The sequence below is a fragment of the Trachurus trachurus genome (genome assembly GCF_905171665.1).
Source record: "Trachurus trachurus genome assembly, chromosome: 22".
Lineage (NCBI taxonomy): Eukaryota > Metazoa > Chordata > Actinopteri > Carangiformes > Carangidae > Trachurus > Trachurus trachurus.
In genome coordinates this window covers 20,053,105-20,075,050 of record NC_139907.1, presented here as the reverse complement: position 1 = coordinate 20,075,050, position 21,946 = coordinate 20,053,105, and the positions used below count along the sequence as shown (strand labels likewise).

The 21,946-nt window shown below is 42.4% G+C and overlaps 1 protein-coding gene across 9 annotated transcripts in view; it reads right to left on the bottom strand.

The window, feature by feature from the left end:
- The window catches only part of kiaa1109 (KIAA1109), a 74,360-nt gene extending 52,947 nt beyond the window's left edge, over positions 1–21,413 (bottom strand). For all 9 annotated transcript variants that reach the window (XM_083998092.1, XM_083998096.1, XM_083998094.1 and 6 more), the window contains exons 1-25: positions 21,308–21,413; positions 18,970–19,099; positions 17,700–17,816; positions 16,287–16,365; positions 14,992–15,056; positions 14,149–14,323; positions 13,923–14,004; positions 13,607–13,800; positions 12,469–12,548; positions 12,156–12,306; positions 11,521–11,677; positions 11,031–11,109; positions 10,047–10,138; positions 9,797–9,914; positions 9,477–9,632; positions 6,335–6,432; positions 5,718–5,902; positions 4,812–4,918; positions 4,418–4,647; positions 3,937–4,155; positions 3,382–3,519; positions 2,549–2,725; positions 1,651–1,779; positions 923–1,042; positions 175–506 (exon numbers count right to left, since the gene is read on the bottom strand). In XM_083998092.1, the coding sequence (XP_083854218.1) occupies positions 175–506; positions 923–1,042; positions 1,651–1,779; positions 2,549–2,725; positions 3,382–3,519; positions 3,937–4,155; positions 4,418–4,647; positions 4,812–4,918; positions 5,718–5,902; positions 6,335–6,432; positions 9,477–9,632; positions 9,797–9,914; positions 10,047–10,138; positions 11,031–11,109; positions 11,521–11,677; positions 12,156–12,306; positions 12,469–12,548; positions 13,607–13,800; positions 13,923–14,004; positions 14,149–14,323; positions 14,992–15,056; positions 16,287–16,365; positions 17,700–17,816; positions 18,970–19,075 (3,386 nt within the window). In that variant the 5' untranslated portion in view covers positions 19,076–19,099; positions 21,308–21,413. The remainder of the gene's footprint in view (positions 1–174; positions 507–922; positions 1,043–1,650; positions 1,780–2,548; positions 2,726–3,381; positions 3,520–3,936; positions 4,156–4,417; positions 4,648–4,811; positions 4,919–5,717; positions 5,903–6,334; positions 6,433–9,476; positions 9,633–9,796; positions 9,915–10,046; positions 10,139–11,030; positions 11,110–11,520; positions 11,678–12,155; positions 12,307–12,468; positions 12,549–13,606; positions 13,801–13,922; positions 14,005–14,148; positions 14,324–14,991; positions 15,057–16,286; positions 16,366–17,699; positions 17,817–18,969; positions 19,100–21,307) is intronic.
- Positions 21,414–21,946: the final 533 nt, after the last annotated feature.

Here is a 21,946-nt window from a genome sequence, read left to right as displayed (position 1 = left end):
ATGAAAGAGCGCTGTAACCCCTGAGCAAATTATAAAAAAATTGAATAAAAAAAAAGGAGAACAATAGCGGCCGGTGCTCTAAACAAAGACTAACACAATGTTGAAAAGATGATCACACAATGTGAGAAGTGCTTTGGAAAAAGCAAACGACAGATGACAGCGTGTGCTTTCCACCTTTTGGTCTGAGCGTCGTGTAGTTCCAGAAAATGCCTCTGGACTTCACATTTGGCTGGGTGGTCGGCGGCCAAGGCGATGTCCGCTGTGATGAGGTTCAAGTTGAGTGAACCCGCCTCCAGCCAGACGGAGCGGCGCAGCAGAGGGGGCTGGCCGAGACCTAGCGGTTGACCCGGACCCTGACCCTGTCCGGCCGGCTGCAGCCTGGTGGCCTCGCTGTGCTGCTGCTGTTCGATGTACTGCCGGATGTTTACGTCCTGCACCACGGCACTGATGCCCTCGCCCACCGCCTGGTTGTGCAGGTTGCAGTTGGCCACGCGGACAATTCCCGTCTTGAAAGGGACAGAGACACATCAGAACATGAACTGATCAATTATATAACTCAAAGTGGAAATAAAAACAACAATTTATTTTCATTTAGTTTATTACATTTATTTTTTCTTTCTCTCTTAGAGATCCTAATTTGGGGAGTACCTCAGTTTGCCTTGTTTGTTTGTCTGCTTTCATTAATTTTTGTTGTCTACTTTGTGAGTATATACAGTACAGTACTTGAAAATATTGCACAAAGATGCAAAGAGATTGGAAAGATTGATTGTGCATGTGAAGGCAATGAAAGGAGCTTTGTAATAAAGGATTAAAAAAAGAGAGAAAGAATATAAGGACCTGGAAATACACCGAAAATCGACCACATCTTTTCAAACAGACACAAGTCATCTTGACTTGCAAAAACAAGTCAAGTGCTATTTACCTTGACACTGGCAGCACAGCCATGTTCCACAATGAAAAGGTCGACTCCGTCCATGGCCAGCCGGGTCATGGTGTACTTCAGCTCCTCTGACGTGCGGCAGTGACCTGGCAGGCAGCTCAGCTGAAAGACAACCACCATTTAGCACCAAACTTCGAGGAAGCCATCTCCAATTCAGTCTGACTGAGCTTTACATACTGCATCATAGCCTCTAGCGAGAGATACTCGGTTGTCAGAAATTAATGAGGGCTCTCAGGCAGAGGTTTTAAAAATATCCTTGTTTGCATTTGCATATACAAAACAAGACATTTTGTGAGAAAGATGTATGTTGTCTCAGCTATATCCAATACATCACAGTGTTGTGTAGGCATGCTATGTTTGGCTGCAGTGAGTAGATCAATAGTTTTGTGTTAGAGGCTGTTGTTCCATTTCTCCAACTGTGTAAAAGTCTTTTTTATTCTGACTCATGCATCATTAGAGAATGCTTCACAGAGTTCTCCCTTTATTATCCGATGTCATTTGCACATTTCCTCTCACATTGGACAGCTCCAACCAACATCTGTTAAAAAGCTTCTAGACCTAATGAGCTAATTTAGTAGCTAAGGTCAGGGTTCAGACACACACAGCTGCTCACTAGTTCAAAACAAAGCCGGACAGTTACAGCAGCGGAGGTGAGAACGTGTCAGGCTCACGCCTTGCGTAGCAGTTCATGGCATACTGTCTGCTTGTACCTTGGCATCACAGATGCGACGGTCCACGCCGTGCTGGCAGATGACGGAGGGCTTGGGTTGTTCTAGTTGGAACTCTCGGGACATCACATGGAAAATGAAGTTTTCACCCCACTCTATCATACTGGCCACCTGATGATCACAAACACACAGACACATTAGCACTCAAAATATACACTTCCTGAATAAAAATTTGGGAATAGAGCGCAGCACAAAGTCAGTGTGTCAGTGTATCAAGTATGAAGAAATACAATAACGTTCTACTGTATACATCTTTTTTTTTTCCTTTTGGCTTTTTGTGCCTTTATTAGATGTGATATTAGTTGAAAGAGACTGGAAATGGGGAGGCAGAGATAGGGGGAAAGACATGCATGAAAGGGCCACCCGATGCGGGGCTGCCTGCAATGAGGACTGTAGCCTCCTCTACACATGAGGCTAATAATAACAGGAAGACTAGCGGTGCTCTAGAGCGCAGCTAATGGGGATCCGAACAAATAAAACATAAAACAAAATAATACACCCTTATTATATATTATATACACTTTTTTTCAGTCCATCAACTAGTCGGAAAAAAGTCATTTATCTTGAACTCACTCAGTGAGTTGGTTGGTTCCAGATAAACAGGAGGTCAGGGTTATGGTTAGGAGGTAATGGGGGCAAGTCCAAGTAATTTGACATATTTGAGCATTTAAAAAAAAAAAAAAGTAACATAACAGTTACTCTTCCTGGCAATTAGTTACTTCTATAATGTAGTAATTCAGTTACTAACTCAGTTACTCTTTGGGGAAAGTAACTAGTAACTATAGCTAATTACTTTTTAAAAGTAACATGCCCAACACTGTCCATATCATAACCATAACATAAGATTGCACACATAAAACAGGTGACCCTTATACCACACCTGTGGAACAGTGACCCTGCCGGTCAGCCCCCCGGCCTGCATGTCAATGAGCCAGGCGTACTCCAGCGTGTCGCCGCCCAGAGGAAGACCCTGTGCAGAGAACATAGCGTGGGCCCTCATCTGCAGGCCGGACAGGCTCAGGTGGCCGTCCCTCAAGACCCCGTCTGATGTGGGACGCTGTGGGTAAAGAAGCAGATTGACTTATTTTTGCATTTAATTGTTACCCTGAGGTGCAGATCACACAACAGGCGGGTGAAAAAAAAAAACTCGGGGTGATTTTCTGGTGCAAAAAGCAATCTTTAGCTGAAGTGAAATAAATGATTTTTCTCCTTAATAACCCTACACGTGCCTGAGAAGAACTTGTAATGCCACCAAAGGAGAGGGATGAGGGCCACTGGGGATTAGGGAAAGTTATTCACTCTGAGCAGCAAATAGGATCCGACTCGTGGCTACAGCTTAGACATTCTGCAAGATTATACAATATGCAGCTGCTTATGCAAACATGTGGCTGGTGCAAGTATGTTTCACATTATGCAACACTTATTGCAGCTTTATTCAGGGAGTTTTCCAAGGACTGAGTCACCCTTTCAGCTACCAGCTAAAAGGATACTTGTTTGTGTGACAATTGTGTACCCTTCTAATACATAAACCCACACAGCTGTTTGCTTTTATCAGAAAAATAGAGGCATCATTGTCATTTTGTGCATTTCTGTGCCGCTGTCATGTAACTTCACACTATGTGCTTTCATTTGGATAAACTGCAAAATAAAACAACGTCTGCACACAGAGCTGAAACAAACAGTGTCAGGCGGCTACGCAGTCGTGTTTCATACCTGGTAGTTGTCACTGACAAAGATGTGGATGGGAGACAGGAGCAGCTGAAGCATCGTCTCCTTGTAACCTTTTTTCATTTCAAAACACAGCCGCTCCAAGAATCCGGATGGACCTTCGGGACCCTCGCTGCTGCAGTGCTGGAGGCGCCCAAGAAAGTGTGCAAACAGATGGAGTCAGGCATCAAGTTGTTTTCATAAACATAAACACACGTCAACTTAATAGCATGACTTGCAGGATTAAATCACAAATTTATTTTCGATACATACAGTGGGTTTCAATGTGGATCTATATGCTTTTTTTTCCTTTATATGTTCCTTTTTATAAATAACATATAGCAGCTTGATAATCCTCTTTCTATTTATATGCATCAAATTCATAAAATAAAAGTCTAGAGTCATTACATGCCATAAGTTTTATTCCTGCTGCAGCAGTGGAATTATTTCATTATCTTTTATAGAACCCTACTTGCTACACTGATCTCTCCTGCTCGCTCTTTTATCGTCCACATTTCTTTTCTTAAGCCAAACTGGACCACTGGGAGTCATTAGTCTTACCATGGGCAGTCGGCCATGGACTTTGTAAAGGTTGATGAGCACAGTGATGTCCCAGGGGCGGAGGTCCAAGGGATGGAGGTCTGAGGCTTCCTTCTGCTCGCTGTCCTCCATGCCCAGAGGAGACCAGCCGAGGCCCGAAGAGGTGGAAGTGGACAACACAGGGCTGGACACGGCCTCCTCGAAGTCCGTGTACATGTCATCCTCCCCGAAATAGTTTTCCTGGGGGGGCACAGCAGCAAAGGGAGGTCTGAAGGCTGTTTGGTGGATTGGAAACTTAACCTTTTATACACCAGTTCTCTCCTGGTGCTGATTGCGGGTTGTAAAACCAGAATTTAAACCAAGCGTATCTTTTATTAACGTGGACCGCTGATCGCAGTGCAAATCACCAGAGAAATGACAACTTATCAGAGAAGTTAAAAATGAATTAAGGTTACAAGATTGTTGCTAACGTCAATAATTCAAGAATAGATGGAGGATTCACCTTGATGGAAATCAGCGCTCGGAGCATAGGCCCGTAGAGGATGATTTGAGAATTTGGAGACATTTCCATCTCCACATGAAGTCTGTCAGGGGGCAGCTCCGAGGGGTCCGCGGGCACCCTGTTGTGAGCGGTTGAGGAAGACGTGGCGAAGCGTGGCGGGGCGTTGTGGGGTACGGACGTGTGTTCTGGGGGCCGCAGAGCTGACAGCATGGATTCCTCCATCTCAGACACTAGGCAGTAAAGCAAGCACGTTGGAACAGATCATGTGCGACATTGATAAATTGGCTGAAGGGAGATTTTAAAGAGATTCTTCTTTTTTTTTTTTTTCACAGACGGTGGTCTTATAGTTAATAAATAGAGCAGCAAATAACTGATCCTAAATCAGCAGGCTTACGTGACTGTTTGAGTTGCTCATCAGCCTTCTGGGGATAAATGGGATGCCAGGTGTAGTCAATGATGAGCAAGAAGTTGGGTACACTCCAGCAATCCACCCAGCCGGCCCTGATATAAAAGGAAGAGAAATATACAGTGGTGATGCCAAATCTATCGTCGTTTCGAGCGGATTTTCCAGTTCATCGTTCGCTTTATGAAGCGCTCAGCTCGAGGACATACAGTACGGGCAAGACGCAGTAAATGTGCTGTGCTCGATATCTCTGCGCCACAGAGGGCACCCATCCAGACAGAATTTGATCGTAACCTCCCGGGGGGGGTGGGGAGGGGGTGAGTGGGAGTCTCTTGCAGGGTTACATCAGTATAGTCTGGCTATGGGCTATACATAATAAATGATCGCAGTGTTGCGTTATCATGTTCAGAGTGCACAATGCCTGCTCCATCAGCATCTCTTTGAACTTACACTGACCTTTTCATGGTGGCGCTTAACAGTGTTTTAATATGGATTCTCCAATCAGGGATGCAGACTAAGATGGTTTTATATATAATTGAGGGACTAAATGGAACAGGAGTTATTTGTTACTGATGTGACTTTATACCTCTCGTCTGAGGAATTATTACATAATACATACATAAATAATTGAGCAAACTACATTGAAAACTGTCCAAGCAGACCTATTAAACCTGCTCTTACCTTTCACTTAAAATCAGCAGTCAGCAACCACTGAACCAGCCGAAGCACTTACTTGAAATTACTCGCTACCACCTTGGCAACCTCTCCCTTCTACCTGAGCAGCGAGGCGAGTCGGCGTTACAACGGTGAGTCACCCTGCTCTTTTGCTAACATGTTCGCTTTTTTTTTTGCCCACAGCTAGAAGAAAAAAAAAAATCTGCAAAAGGTTTAACTCACTCTGCGTGGGTGATGTTCCTCCAGCAAGATTTGCTGGGTTTGGGAGGGGGAGCGCTTTGACTCTCCCCTGGCATGAACATGTCTGGGGGCAGCTTGACGTTCTGGTAGTCTTTGGCCAGCGTGAGGAGTGGATAGCGGCTCGGGTGGCACTCTGGCAGGGACAGTCGCATGTCTGTGTCTTCCGCCTGAGGTGGACAGAGCACATACGCTTATTATTGCACCCACAGATATTCACAGTCGGTGTCAAAGTTTGTTCACACCTGCAGGGCACGCAGGCTTTAAAAAGACAGCATCTAACCGATGAGAAAATATAGAGTAGGCGCAGATGTCTGTAGATATATTTTCTAGGAAACAGGAAAAACAGTGCAAATTAAACTAAACTTACCTAAGGGAACTGTGCAAGTCCAGGAGCAGGAGTGCATATTTTCACTGTCTTAAAAACTCACAGCACAGAGAGCCTCCATTCTCCCCATAACAAGTCATTTAACCATCAAAATGACTTTAAAGTTGTTTAATTAAGGTAAAAATCTTGCATAGTTCCCCTTTATATTATACCAAAAGTAAAATCTGGATGTTTACTTTTGGTATAAATCATGCACACTGAGGGTATGACTCACCTTCAAGCTGAAGCGGGTATGGCAGGTGGTTGGAACAAACTCATTGAAAGGCAAAGTGAAGTCTATATTGAGCGTCTCTCCGCACGCTGCCAGGTACACTATAAAAGATCAATAAGGCAACTGATTAGTCTGCACTGCCCTGGGATTAAGTGGAGTATCCACTGTACTATATATCAAGGCAGATAAGTCAGTGTCCTGTCATGAGCCTGAGCTTCCAGGGTTAAAAAGGCATTATGTTTCCCTCCATGGCTGGATTTGGATTTTTTTTTCATAAAAGTAGACCACATCCATGTTGCACCGCAAAGCTGTAAATATATGTTTTTTCATACTAGCAAAGTGAAGCTGATATCTTAAATGAAACTTGACCTTCACCAAATACATTTTAGATGGAAAATAACTTCAGATGAGGTATTTAAAAATCATCAGTGTCCAAATAAGTGACAGAATCCTTCATTGAGACACGTACGTAGGATTCTGTGGCATTTTCTTGTTGAGGAAATAAAGACTAAAGGTTTTCTCTTTTTTCATCGTCAATTCCTCATCATCACAAAAATATATTAACATACAGCGATAACACTTTATAATAAGTACACACTATTAAGCATTAGTTAAAGCATTAAATACTGAATTCATCATGTATAACAGTGGTCCCCAACCACCGGGCCGCGGACCGGTACCGGTCCGTGGATCATTTGGTACCGGGCCGCAGAAAGATGAAATGAAAATGAAAAAAAAAAAAATCGTTTGTTTCATCTATTTCACACTTCCGGTCGTTTTATTTTGAAAATGTTGCCACTTCCGTTTGTGCATCTTCCCAGTGCTGCGCAATTGACAGGCAAATGACAGGCAATTGACAGGCAGGCACAAACGTAAAAGAGTGAATTTAAACACACGTCGCCGGGCCGGGAAAAACTCAATAATGAGACGACAGAAGACCCGACGCCTTCCAACAAGAAGAAAGCTGTTCTAAAAGAAAAAGCACGAGTCCTGTTTAAATTACGGGTTCATTGCAACAGGTGATTCACATGCTCCAACGCAATGTGTGTGCGGGACCCGGCCGGCTCTCTGCCACTTCATCACTTCACAGAAAACTTCTCTCCCTGCGTTCTGGATTTAAGCAGAATATCCTGAGATCGCCACAAAAGCACGGAAAACCTGCTTCCATTACAAACATATTATGTTTGTGAAACGGAGTTTTCTGCAGTTTCAGCAGCAAAACGAAATGACAGAGTAGACAGGACCCGAGATGACAGACGGAGCATCACCCCCAGATGACTGACATTATTATTGTGATACTATATTATGGTGAGTTGTAACAAAGAACGTAAACGTAAGAGAAAACTAGGCTATGTGAACGTGTAGTCCTGTTTATACAGTAGGCCTACATGTAATGTAAACAGGAGAACGTACGCTACCCCCCGCCCCCGCCCCCGAAGAGAACGACCGCCACCCCCCGGGCCGCGGTAAAATTTTCCACCGGTGACCGGTCCGCGGAGATAAAAAGGTTGGGGACCGCTGATGTATAACACATGAATACTCATTAGTATGTAGTTTATAAACACAGTTAAAAATGTTTTACTCATCAAGCACTTATATAGTACATACTAATGAGTATTCATGTGTTATAAATGATGAATTCAGTATTTACTTAATAGTGTGCAGTGTTTCCTCTAGGATTTTTTTAAGGAGTGGCGCTCAGACCCCCCCCCCCCCCCCCCCCCCCCCCCCCCCCCGTGATTGCCCCCCCGCATACCGTAGCCCCCCCCCCCCCCCCGCCGCGCACCTGTAAAGCCGGGTTTCCACCGAATCAACATCTCTTTTTTTTTTTCATGACAACTTCATGTCATGATGTATTTTTGCTATTCAAACAAACTACCACAGGTCATATTTCTCTTAGTTTGATAACCTGGGCCTTCTTCAGGAGACTTTTGGTTAAGTAACCGCACGGACAGCTCCTACACAGGATCGTTCTGCCGTCTCGTCGTTGTCGGTGTCGCTGCCGTCATCGCCGTTACCCCTCCTCCCACTCGCACCAGCGGACGGCCGCGGAGAGGAGGGGGAGTTTATGCACGTTTATGTTACAGCGCAGTAGAGGATATGTCCTGTTAAACTTACTGTATGCGCTACAATAACATCATCATAAGCCCGACGGACTGACACACACTTTTTAGTTTTTTTTCTTTTCCACCAGCACTGAGCGCGACGTCCGACACGAGAATCAAACCCGCTAATTAAAAAAAAAAAAAACACCGGCAACAGCGACCACTGATCTGTCCTGAGTCTGTTGTCATTCTGTCACCTGAGTTCAATGATTCTGCGGAAAAACAGGCTGTGGTCTGTCATCGAGGTGCAGAGGGGGTGCAAAGAGTAGATACTGAGCAAGATAGTTATCTGTAGTTTACCTTAGTAGCTACTCGCGAGGTGCAGTGCAGGACTCTGCTGTGAAGGTGGAGGCATGTGGCGGTGGTGGATTAGCGACAATTAAAAAAAAAAAAAAAAAGAAAGAAATTTGAAGCAGGGGCGGCTGGGATTTAGCTGTGGCGGTGCGCCACTGCTAAATGAATGTAGAGGAAACACTGGTGTGTACTTATTATAAAGTGTTACTCATATAGCATGTAAGTTACAAGAGCTACGGATTTGTGGCCTTTGAGACTTAAGCATCCGACTTCTGTGCATGTGCATTTTGGCAAAATCATGTAGTCACAGGAAGTCTTTCTATTGTTAAAGGACAATTCTGGGCAAATTCAACCTGGGGCTATATCGTTTCCTAATATTTTGGGTCTAAAAGAATGAATCCGAAGATTTTCTTTTTAATTGCTCCTGTTCTGCAGTAGTTCTGTTTGTCCCTGCATCGTCACAGCAGCGTATAATGGGAGCAGACCGATCTTATGCTGTTTAGGTTGTTTACATCCCTCAAAACCGCATTTTCCCTCAAAACTGCACGTCAGATGGCTTTTCAAACATCCACCAAGGGGTTTGTTTACTTCAAGAAAGCCAACATGTTTGTAAACAGAGCTGTAATCTGTAAAGTCTTGCGAAGTCGTGAACTATAATCCCAGGTTGAATTTGCCCGGAATCGTGTTTCAAAGAAAGTTTTTTTTTTTTTTTTCAAGTGTACAGTTAAGACGTTCATCTCTCTCACCATTCTCCTGCTGCTTGGTGGAACAGTCGACCCAGTTGTGCTGATTTGCCGCCCAGATCATCTCAAACTGGTGGAAGAGGACCTTGAATTTCCAGGAATAGGGCACAAAGGAGTAGATGTCTGGGGCGCTGTCACTCGCCCAGTCCTGGATCAAATCTGGAGCCAGAGAGGGAGCAGTGATGATGAAATGAGAAGAAAATCAGTTTTACACATTTAACTATTAAATTGCTAAGTGCAAAAGATATAAATGATAACATAATGTTTGGATTATTGCACATATGATGTACAGTGCTGTAACTTCTGTTTGCTGGAGGACTCACCCGTGAAGAAGTTTTTCTGGGCGTAGATGAAGTGGTAGGTGGCCTTGTACACCTCAATCTCACACTGCCACGACTGAGGCATGTTCCAGACCCGTGGGTAACTGGCTATCACGTGGAACTGAAAGAAAAGCAGAGGCAGGACACCGTTTCACTGCTAGCAGAGCGATTGCTTTGCACAGAACATGGCATTTACTAAATTGTCCCTCGCATTATAAGGCAGCGACCGTGTGGTTAATTGCCTGCCACTTACAGCTAACATCTCAGCCTCCAGAAGCGTCCTGTACTGCATGCTGCTGGTGGTGTCCACGTGAAGCAGCTGACCTTTAATGGTGGGAGAGTAGCCTGAGGGCAGCAAACAGAAGCAGGAGAAAAAAGAAAAAAATAGCAGGGCCATCAATTCTCAAAACCCAGAGATACGGCTAAGTTCCTGCAAATAATGTCATTTACCAGCAACATTTCAAAAGCTGGTTAAGTTAACCACATTTCTGAGGACAGAGGACAGCACTGACTGATGACTGACAGAATATGATCTGCTCAAGTCTGATAAATTATAACACATAACGTCACAGTGGTGTGACTGTGGGTGTTATTCTTGAGTTTTAAAATGAATGATGGTTATTGATGGTTTTACTTGATCTTTGGTGGGATATTGTGGAGGAAAGTTGTCTATTGAATTTAAACTCACATAACCCCACAAATATAATGAAAGTGCAAAGACAAGTGTGGTCTCAAGTCATCATGGACACAAGCCTCAACAATATGAAAAATTGGATGTATAGCGTGAGAAACAAGAAACGGCAAAATTCGACTAACTTTCTTTAATCAAAAAAAAGTTTATGTAAAGAAAATGATGTTACATTTCAAGACATTTCTGTAAATACAGGGGCTTCCTAAAGTCTGAGACCACAGTTCTATTCACTCGAATGTTAAAAGAAAAAAAAAAAATTAGATGCCCATTAGTCTGGAAAAATCTTAAATTCTCATTGTGCCCCACTTTTTGGACATCTTACCAAGTGTTCATCCTAAGTTTTGAGAAAACATCCAGATATTTATCAGTATACAAGTGTTGTATTTATTATAGACTGACTGAGGAAGCGGATGTGTGCTGCTTCTTTATGAATAAAATGTGTCCTTCAGGCTGTGGGTCATCTGCTGTGGCAAACTGATCTGAAAACTGACATTTCAGTCAGATGGTCTCTTGCTCTCAGAAACACACACACACACTCACACTCACCGTTCTCTCCGACGGTCATGGGGATGTTGACTTCCAAGTAAGAGCCTGCACCTACATTCACATGGATGGCATTGGTTTCCTAGTAACAGAGATGAAGACGGAGCAGGGAGGTGTGGGTCATACATGCTGTCAGATGATTAGAGAGGGAGCCTTACTGCCTCACGAATCAAAGGAAGGCATCTAATCTGAACAAAAATAGGTTCAAACGAGGTGATAGAATGACAGTCTTCCCTGATTCGAGTCGTTTTATGTTTATATTCAACATGCATTCACGTCATTATTTAGTATTCGCTCCACATACTTAGCTCTGTGGATATCCCTGCACTGCTGCAGGATGGAAATTTGAAAAGTATAAAACATGAACCAATATCAATATCTTAAACATGGTGACGCATAGAGACAAGGACAGGAGGAGCAGCAGAGAGGGGATAGAAGATCAAAGGGGGTGGCAGGGGAGAGAAGAAAGCATGAGCTCAAAAGTAAGAGTCACCCTGTTTTTGGTGAAAAGCAAATCGATGGTTGCGTCAGCGATGATGTTCATGCGGAGCTCGAAGGCCTGGATCTGTCTGGGTTTTCCAGGCTGAGCGACCTCTGTGACTTTCATGGCCTGGTAGTCAGCCGGGATGAAGAACTTCCACAGACAGTCCCTGAGAACATTTACAGTGCGTTCATGTCGAAGCAAAACCATGTTTGTAAATCCCACATCAAAGGCTTTAAAAGTTTTAGCCATACATTTTTAACGACAGAATCTTAAACCTCGCTCATCTCGTGTATTTAAACTCCATCTGCATATGCTGCTAAAATACAGATTTCTGTCATTTTATCGTTGCGGCTAAATTGGCCGGCGTCATGGCAAAGATTAGTCCTTCAACAGCTCAGAGAATCGGCTCAGCTTAGTCAAATTTGTGCTATATCATTTACACACACGCTTTAATGTCAGAGAATACTTTTTATAAAGCTGAGAAGGCCAAAAAAATGTATCAGTGTTGTGTGTTTGTGTGTGTGTGTGTGTGTGTGTGTGTGTGTGTGTGTGTGTGTGTGTGTGTGTGTGTGTGTGTGTGTGTGTGTGTGTGTGTGTGTGTGTGTGTGTGTGTGTGTGTGTGTGTGTGTGTGTGTGTTACACACCTCTGCCGATCTGCCCAAGGCCCATAGTTGAAGTCAGTTCCCTTGCCACAGACAATATCCAGTCCCCAACACGGAGGCAAATCCTGGAGCTTATCACCCTCACTGCACGTCTCTGCTTCCTCCCCAGCCTCCTGCTCCACAGGGACCAGACCTGCAAACACACACACACACACACACACTTGTGTATTTTCTGCTAGTAATGAAGCACAGTTAAAAATAAATAAAAAAACACACAGTATGTCCAAGAGAAGACATTTCTCTTTTTTTTGGTGCTTTTCCTGGTTCACATTTTAAACTGTGTGTTTGTAAATACCTGGTTCATCTTGGTAGTAGTAGATGTCAACATCATTGGACTGCATTACCACGAAACCTTCGCCCATCAGCCTTGGAGGTCTGGAAAACAAGTCCACAGAGTCCATGTTCAAAGAAAATCAATGGTCACACACAGCAGCTCAGCAGGTACATCAGAGGTCCCAAAGCTTTACACAATTATATTCAGTCCATCCTAAAGCTTAATTCTGGCACGAGGACAATTAATTTGACTTTCATTAAAGCACTTGCTTTCGTCTTACATATTTTTGCTCCATCTCGCTGTCATTGCAATAAAGCATCAAGTCCTGCAGGAGGTTCTTCTATGCCAAGTTTTTTTTTTTTGAGTGACTCTTTAACTTTGACGCAATTTTACTTTCAAAGTGGTTTCATCCAGTGTAAGTGGAGATAATGGTGTATGGCATTTAAGCTTATTACACAGCTCTGTTAAAGCTGCCAGGTGAAACATTCAGCCAACATTTTTGGTATACAAGAGAGATTCAGGCGAGTACTGTACATCCAAATCTTTCTTCTATTTCCAGCAGCTTTAACCTTTAAGATCTGCTGCAGCTCCTGCACTCAGGAAAGTAAAAGCAGTTGCACATTAAATGCTGTAAAAAAGTACTCAAGGCAGAAAAGCGGAAAAGATTTACACTATTTATTTAGAATTAACTCGTAAATAATGAGCAACAAAAAGTATATTTTCTGTTTTTATAGTGTGACTCTCGCCACACTCCTGGCTGTGTTTAAGATTCATACCACACATTACATTTTGTAACGAGATGAGTGCACAGAACTATCCATTTGAAACTGTATAATGATCTTTGCTTCTACCGTTATTATGGCATGCTTAAAAAAAACCACAGGCAGAGGATAGTTTCAAGTTAATATTCTTCAGGCAAGAACTTTATCTCAAAAAAACGCTTTGGAGAAAATGGCTTTAGGAACACGACAAGTAGAAAAATGATGATGGTTGGATGTTGCTTTGAATAAATAAATACTGAATTTTCTCTTTCACTCCTTTTGTATGGATTTCACGTTTGAAATGTAAGAGCAAAACCTCTTCAACTACAAGTCCTTGACAACAGGTGATTTTTATAAAGTGTCTCCAATAAATCAAAAAGTACGTTATTTGGACTTACTCATCGTTCTGCATGCCCAAGTAGCGAGGACTGGGAACCAGCATGACTCGCACGTTTTCCAGTGACCCTTTGACGATGTGCATGTACTGGTCCAGGTGGCTGGATGGAGGCTTGGTGGCGTACGTCAGGAAGGCGTCCTCGAAGTTCACGCACAGAGTCTGTGGGAGGTAATGGTTCCCAAACGCCAAGCGACCCTACAGGAGAGTAAACACACAGGCGGTTAAAGAACAAAGCCTTGAGGTTTTTGCGATTCATCATGACTTATTTTTCGGAACATGATTTCTACAGCCAGATCCTGTGCAGTTGTGGTACTCACAGTGCTGATGTTAACTTTAATGACAGGGATGAGGGAGCGCCAGGATGATGCAGGGTCTGGACTCTCTGCTTTGATATTCACACTACACAAGGAGGAGCAGACGGTCAGCCTCACAGCAGTTTAGCAGTGCGACATTTCCAGCATCAAATCAAAGCCAAAGTCAAGGCTTCGAGCAGGTCTACAAGTACATGATGTGAAAATCTGCTCGCCGACGCCTCGATCGTACCTGTCCAGGGTCTTGTTTCTGTCCTCTCGCCCACGCTCCTCGTCTTTTTTGGGTGTTAAGAGCGTGGGCTCCAGTCCGAAGGTCTCCTGCAGGCGGGCGTAGAGGTCGGTTCGGTTGTAGACGTGAAACTCGAAGCCGTTAACTGTCACGTAAAGCCTGGTCTCTGCCTTGGGGTCTGATGACAAAGGACAAGACAGACATCTCAAAGGTCACAAATCTTTCTTCCGTCTGTATTCTGTTCTTTTGTTTTAAAATACATTAATCTAGTAAACTAAATATGAACAGAACGTAATAAAATCTATCTATCTATTAACACTGAGGCCATGACTAAGAATTTATGTCATAATATGACAGTTACATTCTCTACTCAACTGTCTCATTAACTAATTGATCCGTTTGTTCGTGAGAAATGCATCAGTATCTCAAAAACCCACATTGTCATGTTCTAATTTTGGGTATCGGGTAACAATAGAAAAAAAAGCGCTATATAAATGTAATCCATTATTATTATTATTATTTTGCCTGAGCTGAACAATAAAACTCCGTAATTCCTGTCAGTATCTCAGACGTGTGAGAAAAACAGTTTAAGTTGTGTGTCTGGAAAAATGCCAAAAATCAACTAATTATCTAAATTGCTAGAGCTCTAATTGACACTGCTTTCTGCAGGTACCTGTGGAATAATCTGCTGATTGATCCACAGATAATTAAAGTTTATACCACACGAACTCCACAGTGGAGTTGAGCGGTGAACAACTGCACAATTAACTACATTGACTCTAAAAAACAAGCTTTCTTTAGATTTTCTTTATTTTGTTGTCCCGAGGACAGTCACCATCGACTCACCGTGTTGTTTCTGTTTTGGGTTATACATTTTCCACCAGCGAAATATGAGAAAGCCATCTTGTATCCTGTTAGAGCAAAAAGAAATCAAAAATCAGTAAGCTGCAGGCTATAAGGTTGCCAAGCTGAAAACACAGCCACAGCTACAGCAGCTACACATCAAGTGCTGCTGCCAAGATGAGGACCACACACAAAGCAGGATGTATGCATTCATTTAAAACCATGCATTTAATTAACTTTGCTTTCTAACCATAAGAATCATTCTCCACGCCTGTGTCTTGCCAAGCAACATATATATACATATAATCTAGGGCTGTCAGAGTTAACGCGTTAATCGCGATTAGATTAATTAAAAAAATTAACGCGATTAAATTTTTTAATCGCGGTTAATCGCGGCCCATTTTGTCCTCTGTCTGCTGGACTGGAGGACTGGAGTGTGGGACCTCCAGTCCAGTAGGTGGCGGTAAGCCACCTTCAAGTTGGTTGCTACACAAATATACACAGTCTAACATATATCCACAGCTCCATCCATTGATTTTTTGACGGCTTTGTTGTAAACAAATGCACATGGCCATGTATTGATTTTTTGACGGCTTCGTTGTCAACAAATGCACATGGCCAGGCAGAGGCGTAGCAAAGTAACAGGCAATTTCCACTGGATGCAATTCGTTTCAATTCTGTGTGACTTAATGCATCATGTGTTATGATTAGGTAGGCCTGCTAGGTTTGGTCTAAAAGTTGTTTGTCTAGAGATTATAACACTTTTGAGTGTTGAAAGTCCAAAGCGCCATATATAATATTTTTAATAGAGATTAATCGCGAGTTAACTATGGAAAAAATGCGATTAATCGCGATTAGAAAAATTAATCGTTTGACAGCCCTAATATAATCATGTTGTTACAAAGACAATGGCAATATATATATATATATATATATATATATGAGTCAAATAGCTCATTATATTTCTCCATCTCTTCAAGTGTTCTCCCCTCATCCATTATAAACACACAAGAGACAATAATAGAGGTGAGGAGAGAGAAGACGAAGTGCTATGGCAGCCAGGAAATACAAGACAGCCTTTTTCTCTGGAAAACAATGCTTTTGTTTTATACCAGGGCTGGAACTGTAACAGTGGCATTGAGTGTGTCGCAGGGCAGCGCGTCAATACGCACTGGCACACATAGCCGCTGCCAGTGTGGGTGTTGTACATAGAAAATCATTAGGGCGGCTCTTTTGATACGGACCGTTCAGCGGCGGCGTGTTAGGACCTAAAGCTAGAGGAACAGAGGAGAGGTCACCTGATGGACATGTCCTGGTTGATGTAATAGACGTCTCTGAACATGACTTTCCCCGACAGCACAGAGAAGGAGAAGGAGCCTGTGGAGGACGGGTCACACACACACACACACACAGAATCAGGATAATATTTTCTCTAACATTTATATTAGTTATGATATTAGTCATCATACTGACTGGAAGAATTTAACATAATTTAACATAATTATAACACAATCACAGTTTCCAAAAGTAAATCTAAACCTGTTTGATCACAAAGGTTTGAATTCAAGTTAATAAAGGAGCTAATTAAAATGTTAAACAAAGGAGCTAATTAGATGGTTGTGTAAGCCCTGATAAAAAAAATAAAGTCTCTGTGTTACTGAGATCTTTAATCACCTTGTCTCTCTCTTATTGTTCAGAAAGAGAAAAAAACTTCAATTAGCATCTAATTGTACAAGTAGGTCACAGACTGTCACTGAGCAAGAAAGATGAGCTGAAAACTGATCATCATCATCATTTTTTTTGTCATTAATCCTCTTTGGCTCATAACGTCTCTGTCTGTTTTAATCATTTCACGCCAAAGAAATGTCAGCACCTTAGTGCATTGGACTAAAAACCATCCCAGCTGAAACTTCCTCCTGTTGTTGTGGAATATTTGACTTTTCCGCCATCTGACAGAAGACAGGATATGCACCGTATCATCAGGGAGCTTGTTTCCTACATACGTACTATTCCTAGGCAGCAATTTTGTCCAGGCCTGGACAAGAAAAGACGCACCTTAGAGCTTGGTTAAACCTGCTAAGCAGGAACGAGTTGTCTGTGACGTTCTGCTTGTTATGTAGGTTTGTTTACTTCCAGACACTGGCGCCATTACAATGCAAACAGAGGTATTAACTAAGCCATGCGCTCCTCATAAAATGTTAATGCCGCCTTGGTAATCATTCTTGCACTTCCTATTTACTCACAGTTGGTGGGCTGCAATATCATATCCAGTCACACACACACTGTTGTGATGCTAAGTAAATATAAGAATTTGCCAATTCATTAGGCATGACTAAGACATGCTCTGGCTTCCTCTTTGATTAATTACAGAGCTGTAATTAGGGGTGTATTTCAGAGCATATGCAACTGACACCATCTACTCTTCAGTAAAGAGGCTGGTGTTTTAGGGGGAACGGCATCATTTTCTAACAAATAACCTAAGTCTTAAGTTACACTGAATTTAAAAATTAATTCCTGCGCCATTTTTCTAGAGAAATTCAGTCTGGTGTTGGTAGCAGTCTGTAGTTCATGCTCTGTGGAGATAATCACAGAGAGAACCTGGCTCATCATGAAATATTCAGCAGCCCAAGTTAACGCCTTGAACTGAAAGCTTTGGCAGTGTTCCTCCTGCCTATTCATCACAGCGCGATGGAGCTCATGACGGAACGCACCGATGTGAATGTAGCCATCCTTGTAGAGTCTGTTGATGATGAGGGTGAGGATGAGGCCGATGTTGCGGGAGTTGTAATAAGTTAAATAGATGATCCATCCACAGGACAGAATGGTGGCTGACAGGGAGGGGAGAGAGAAAAAAAAGAAACACAAAACGGTCTCAGTCAGTAACAGATAGAGATTTAAAGCTCAGCTTTATATAGAAATCCTGATATCACTTTCAGATTGATCCTGTGGGTTTGTTAATATGAGAAATACTGGTAGTACTGCAGAATATGCTTGGAATTGCTTGTTTACATTAGTAATGTTTGTGTGTAGAAGAGTACAACAGGCCTTTACTTCTCCGACAGTGATTTTGCCTCAAACTCTTTAATCATACATACATGCGAATGACAATATCATTTATTTAGGTCAAAAGACTGTCTGTCATTGTGATTGGTCCTTTAATACAATGTGCCAGATGCTTGTTTTTTCTGATATGACAGAACCTATTCATACAGAAAAAAATATATCTAAAAATATTGTTGTTTAAGCAATATAGCCACCCAGGTGGAATTAATCCAGAAACTGCTTGTGCAGACAGCTGGGTTTGACTGGCTCACTTGAGGTTATGTTTGATATATTTGTTCCTTTTCCCTGAAAGAGGTTTTTTTTTTTCCTGGGTGAAGATGCTGCAGTGCTACAAAGAAAACAGCATCTGTGCACCATGTAATATCATTGGCCTACTGAGAGCTGCACCTGAACTGAGTGGTAACTGGAAACTATCTTTTGTCATACTTAAAGTGAATTAAATCACAATGAAGAGAAGATGCAGCCGCTGCCAGCGTGACAACAAGATTAAATTTAAATCTTTCATGAGATGAGATCTTAAGCACATATGGGAGTATTGCAGTTTTGTCGATACAGCTAAATGCAATAAACACTTCATTTTAACATAAAGTCACTTATTTTCAAATATGTATTTTCAAAATAACGTATTATAAATAGTAGTGGAATAAGCTCTTGTGCTCACAAATTTATAAGAATTATTCTTATTCTTCCAAACAGTAATTTGTATGTAATACGATTCAATCCTCTGTTTAATAAATGAGGCATCAATAAAGAGCAGTAAAACTGTCGGTATGAGTTTCGACCAAAAGATGCACTGGCATATCTTCTATCAGCAGTGACAGGTTTGCACTTTGAATGTGACAGATTATTTGAGGTCTTTTAAAAAATATTCACTCATCTGGATATTTTCCCCACAGTGAGGATACAGGGAGAACTTACCAACAAGGAGCCAGATGAAGTTGGAGTTGTGCTTGGTGAGAAAGTCATCCAGATCCACAAAGCTGGGGAAGGTGCTATCATTGTTTCTGGCAACATGCCCATCCATGGCTATTTAGTCTGACGTCTAAAACTAAAAGCAGACAGATGTCAGAACGCTGCTCTGGCACAGGAACAAAAGTAAGGCGAGAAAAACACGAACAAGTGGAGCACAGCAAAGAAAGACAAAGAGGAAAAGCTTTACAAGTCGCTGTACTTGAAATTTTAATGAACCTCTAGTCTGCAATGGATCTCCAGGTAGGAGCAGATAACACAATTTAAGTCCTAAATGAAAATGGTGGCAGGTGGAATTGCAAGACATAGAAAACCATGCAGTATCTGGTGGGTTCTGAAAAGTAAAGATCAAATAGAACTTTTTTAGATCACATAATACCAGTTGATATCCATTTTACTGTCCAGAGTTTGGCAGATATCAATGAAAAAAAAGAAGATTTAAAACAACTAAATTGCTCTGTTTGGTTCCTGTATTGTCCATCCTTCATAATAGCTGAGAACCTAAACAACAGTATATGCACATAACACATGATCATCATTATTAGCAATATGTGGACCTGCTTTGCTTGTCATGAGGAGACTGGAAGCATTCAGTGGCATGAACTTTGCTTCTGCAGGATGGATTATTTCATCCTGTTTGTGTGTGGCAGGGGGTTAGTAGAAAAGTGCTGCACACGTGTGTGTGTTTGTGTGTGGCTACAAGTGTATGCCGTGCATGAAGCCCATGCTTAGGAGTCAAGAGCTTGAATTAAAACACACACACAACACATAAATCCTCATCTAATCCACCTTAAATGACGTCACCAGTAAAACCACTGGGATATAACCAAACCCAGTTACGGAAAACATAGTCTCCAAGTTTCTCTTTGTGAAAGGCACCTTATTTTACACTGCACCTGTTTACATTCAGTCATTTGAGAGAAGATCCGCATCTCACAGGGGATTTTACACCAGCTACCGGCCAGATATTAACCCAGTTCTGTTTACACATCACCAAACTGTGATTCAGTCATTGATATTCCTATGAGGCAGATTATGCTGCCAGCTTAGGAAGGTTTCTGCTGTCAGTGACGCATAACAATTACCAAAGAATTTTCACTTTTGGTTTACACATTTACTGAGGAGGGTCTATATACACGAACAACCTATCCATGTATAGTTAGCAACCACAGCTGGACCCAAACTGCTTAGTGTGAGCATCCAAACGGATTCTGTTGACATCACTCCTAAGTAACTTGTGTTATTATAGTTACAGAAACAACAGGTAGTCACAAACATATCATAAACACAACACGCCCACTTACTTTAGACTTAACACTATGAACATCATCCGTTCTTCTTAGAGTTTGGCAAACACACTGCACAAGCATATGATCACAAAGACGGTTTGTGTGGCTGTATTGTTGCTGGGCTGATCAATGGTTCTCTGTAGCACATAGCCTACATCTGCCCGGTTTATTGGTACCTGCCCCTGCTCAGTGGTTTTAGAAACCGTGTACAGATCTGTGGGGACGGATTACAAAACCGGAGGGTTCTGACCTAATCAGCCAAATGAAAACACACAACACACACACCAAAACACTTCCTCAAACTGAGCTTTCAGGCCATTTCTCAATCGCTGAAGATGGTTACTAGTTAGTTACAGAGGTGATTCACGGAGCACCAGCAGAAACATGCCATAACTCTCAGCTTTCTGTGCCGTTTGGGTGATACTGTATGTGTGACTTGACGTTAAACAAAACGATGAGGATGACAAGCCAGGGAGCAGTAATGACCGTGGCTACTTGACAGTCTCTGGCTTTGTTTACATGTTGGGCTAATAAAGCTACCATCGACACGGCACCTTGAGATGAGCCTATACGTTAAGTTCAACATGACTACTCATATATAGATTAGTAAATTAATAATTCACTTGACTTCAGATAAGATCTGGAGTCCCGGGCTACACCTGAAACTACCAACAACACACCTAGCTAATCCTAGGTCCTGAGTTATTCCCTGGGCATTAACCTCAACAAAGGTAACAACAGCGAACTGTTGCCAAAAGTGTTTTAATTTCATGCGTCTTAGTGTCGACACAACGAGGCTGTTGACCCGTCCAGTTCAACCAGACAGCTTCTTGGTTAACGACGTTTTTTAGCTGATGGTAAGTGCAGAAACTGAGCTAGCCGCTAAATATCACAACGTTAGCACTGTGTTAGCCAGCAAGCTAATGACAGCAGGCCGCACCCTGTAACTTCTCCAAATACAAACAGTGATAACAAGTCTCTTAATGACGGTTAAATACCTTAATGTCCTCGATAAAGTGGGTGGTTTCATCTTTACTCCGGTTATTCAGGAGTTGCTGTCCCTTTGTCGTGTCAGACATGGGCATAGCTAGCATCCTCTGTTGAATATTTACCTGGCAGACGGCCAGTTAACATCTCTTCCTGCTCTGTCGCGGAGCAAGTCATAAAATCGACCAATAGGAAAAATGGAGAGTGAAACGCTGACCAATCAGAGGAGAGCGTCAGCGACGCCGCGCACACGGTTGACAGACAGTTTTAACTGCCTATCAACGTGAATGTTTTCATAGTAGTGGGGTCCTGTCTGATTTGGTGCTGCCTGCCATAAAGCAGAGAGAGGGACAGGGCATTATCTCCCGTGCAAGATTGATGGCGAAGGAGTTATTCTCTGCACAAACCAACCGGGAATTCATTTTTAAATTTGGACCATACTTTCTCCAGCCTGTTCAGGATGATGTAACATGCTGAAATACTTCCCCTTTTCTGTGGATACAGTGCAGAAGAGTTGTTGCAGAGTCCCAGCTCAGTCTAAGTAAAACACAGCCTCTGACCAGAAGGCTGATGATACATAAAGACTGCAGACTGCACAGACACAAACAAAGATAACACTATTCAGACTATTCCACGTTATACTGTTATAA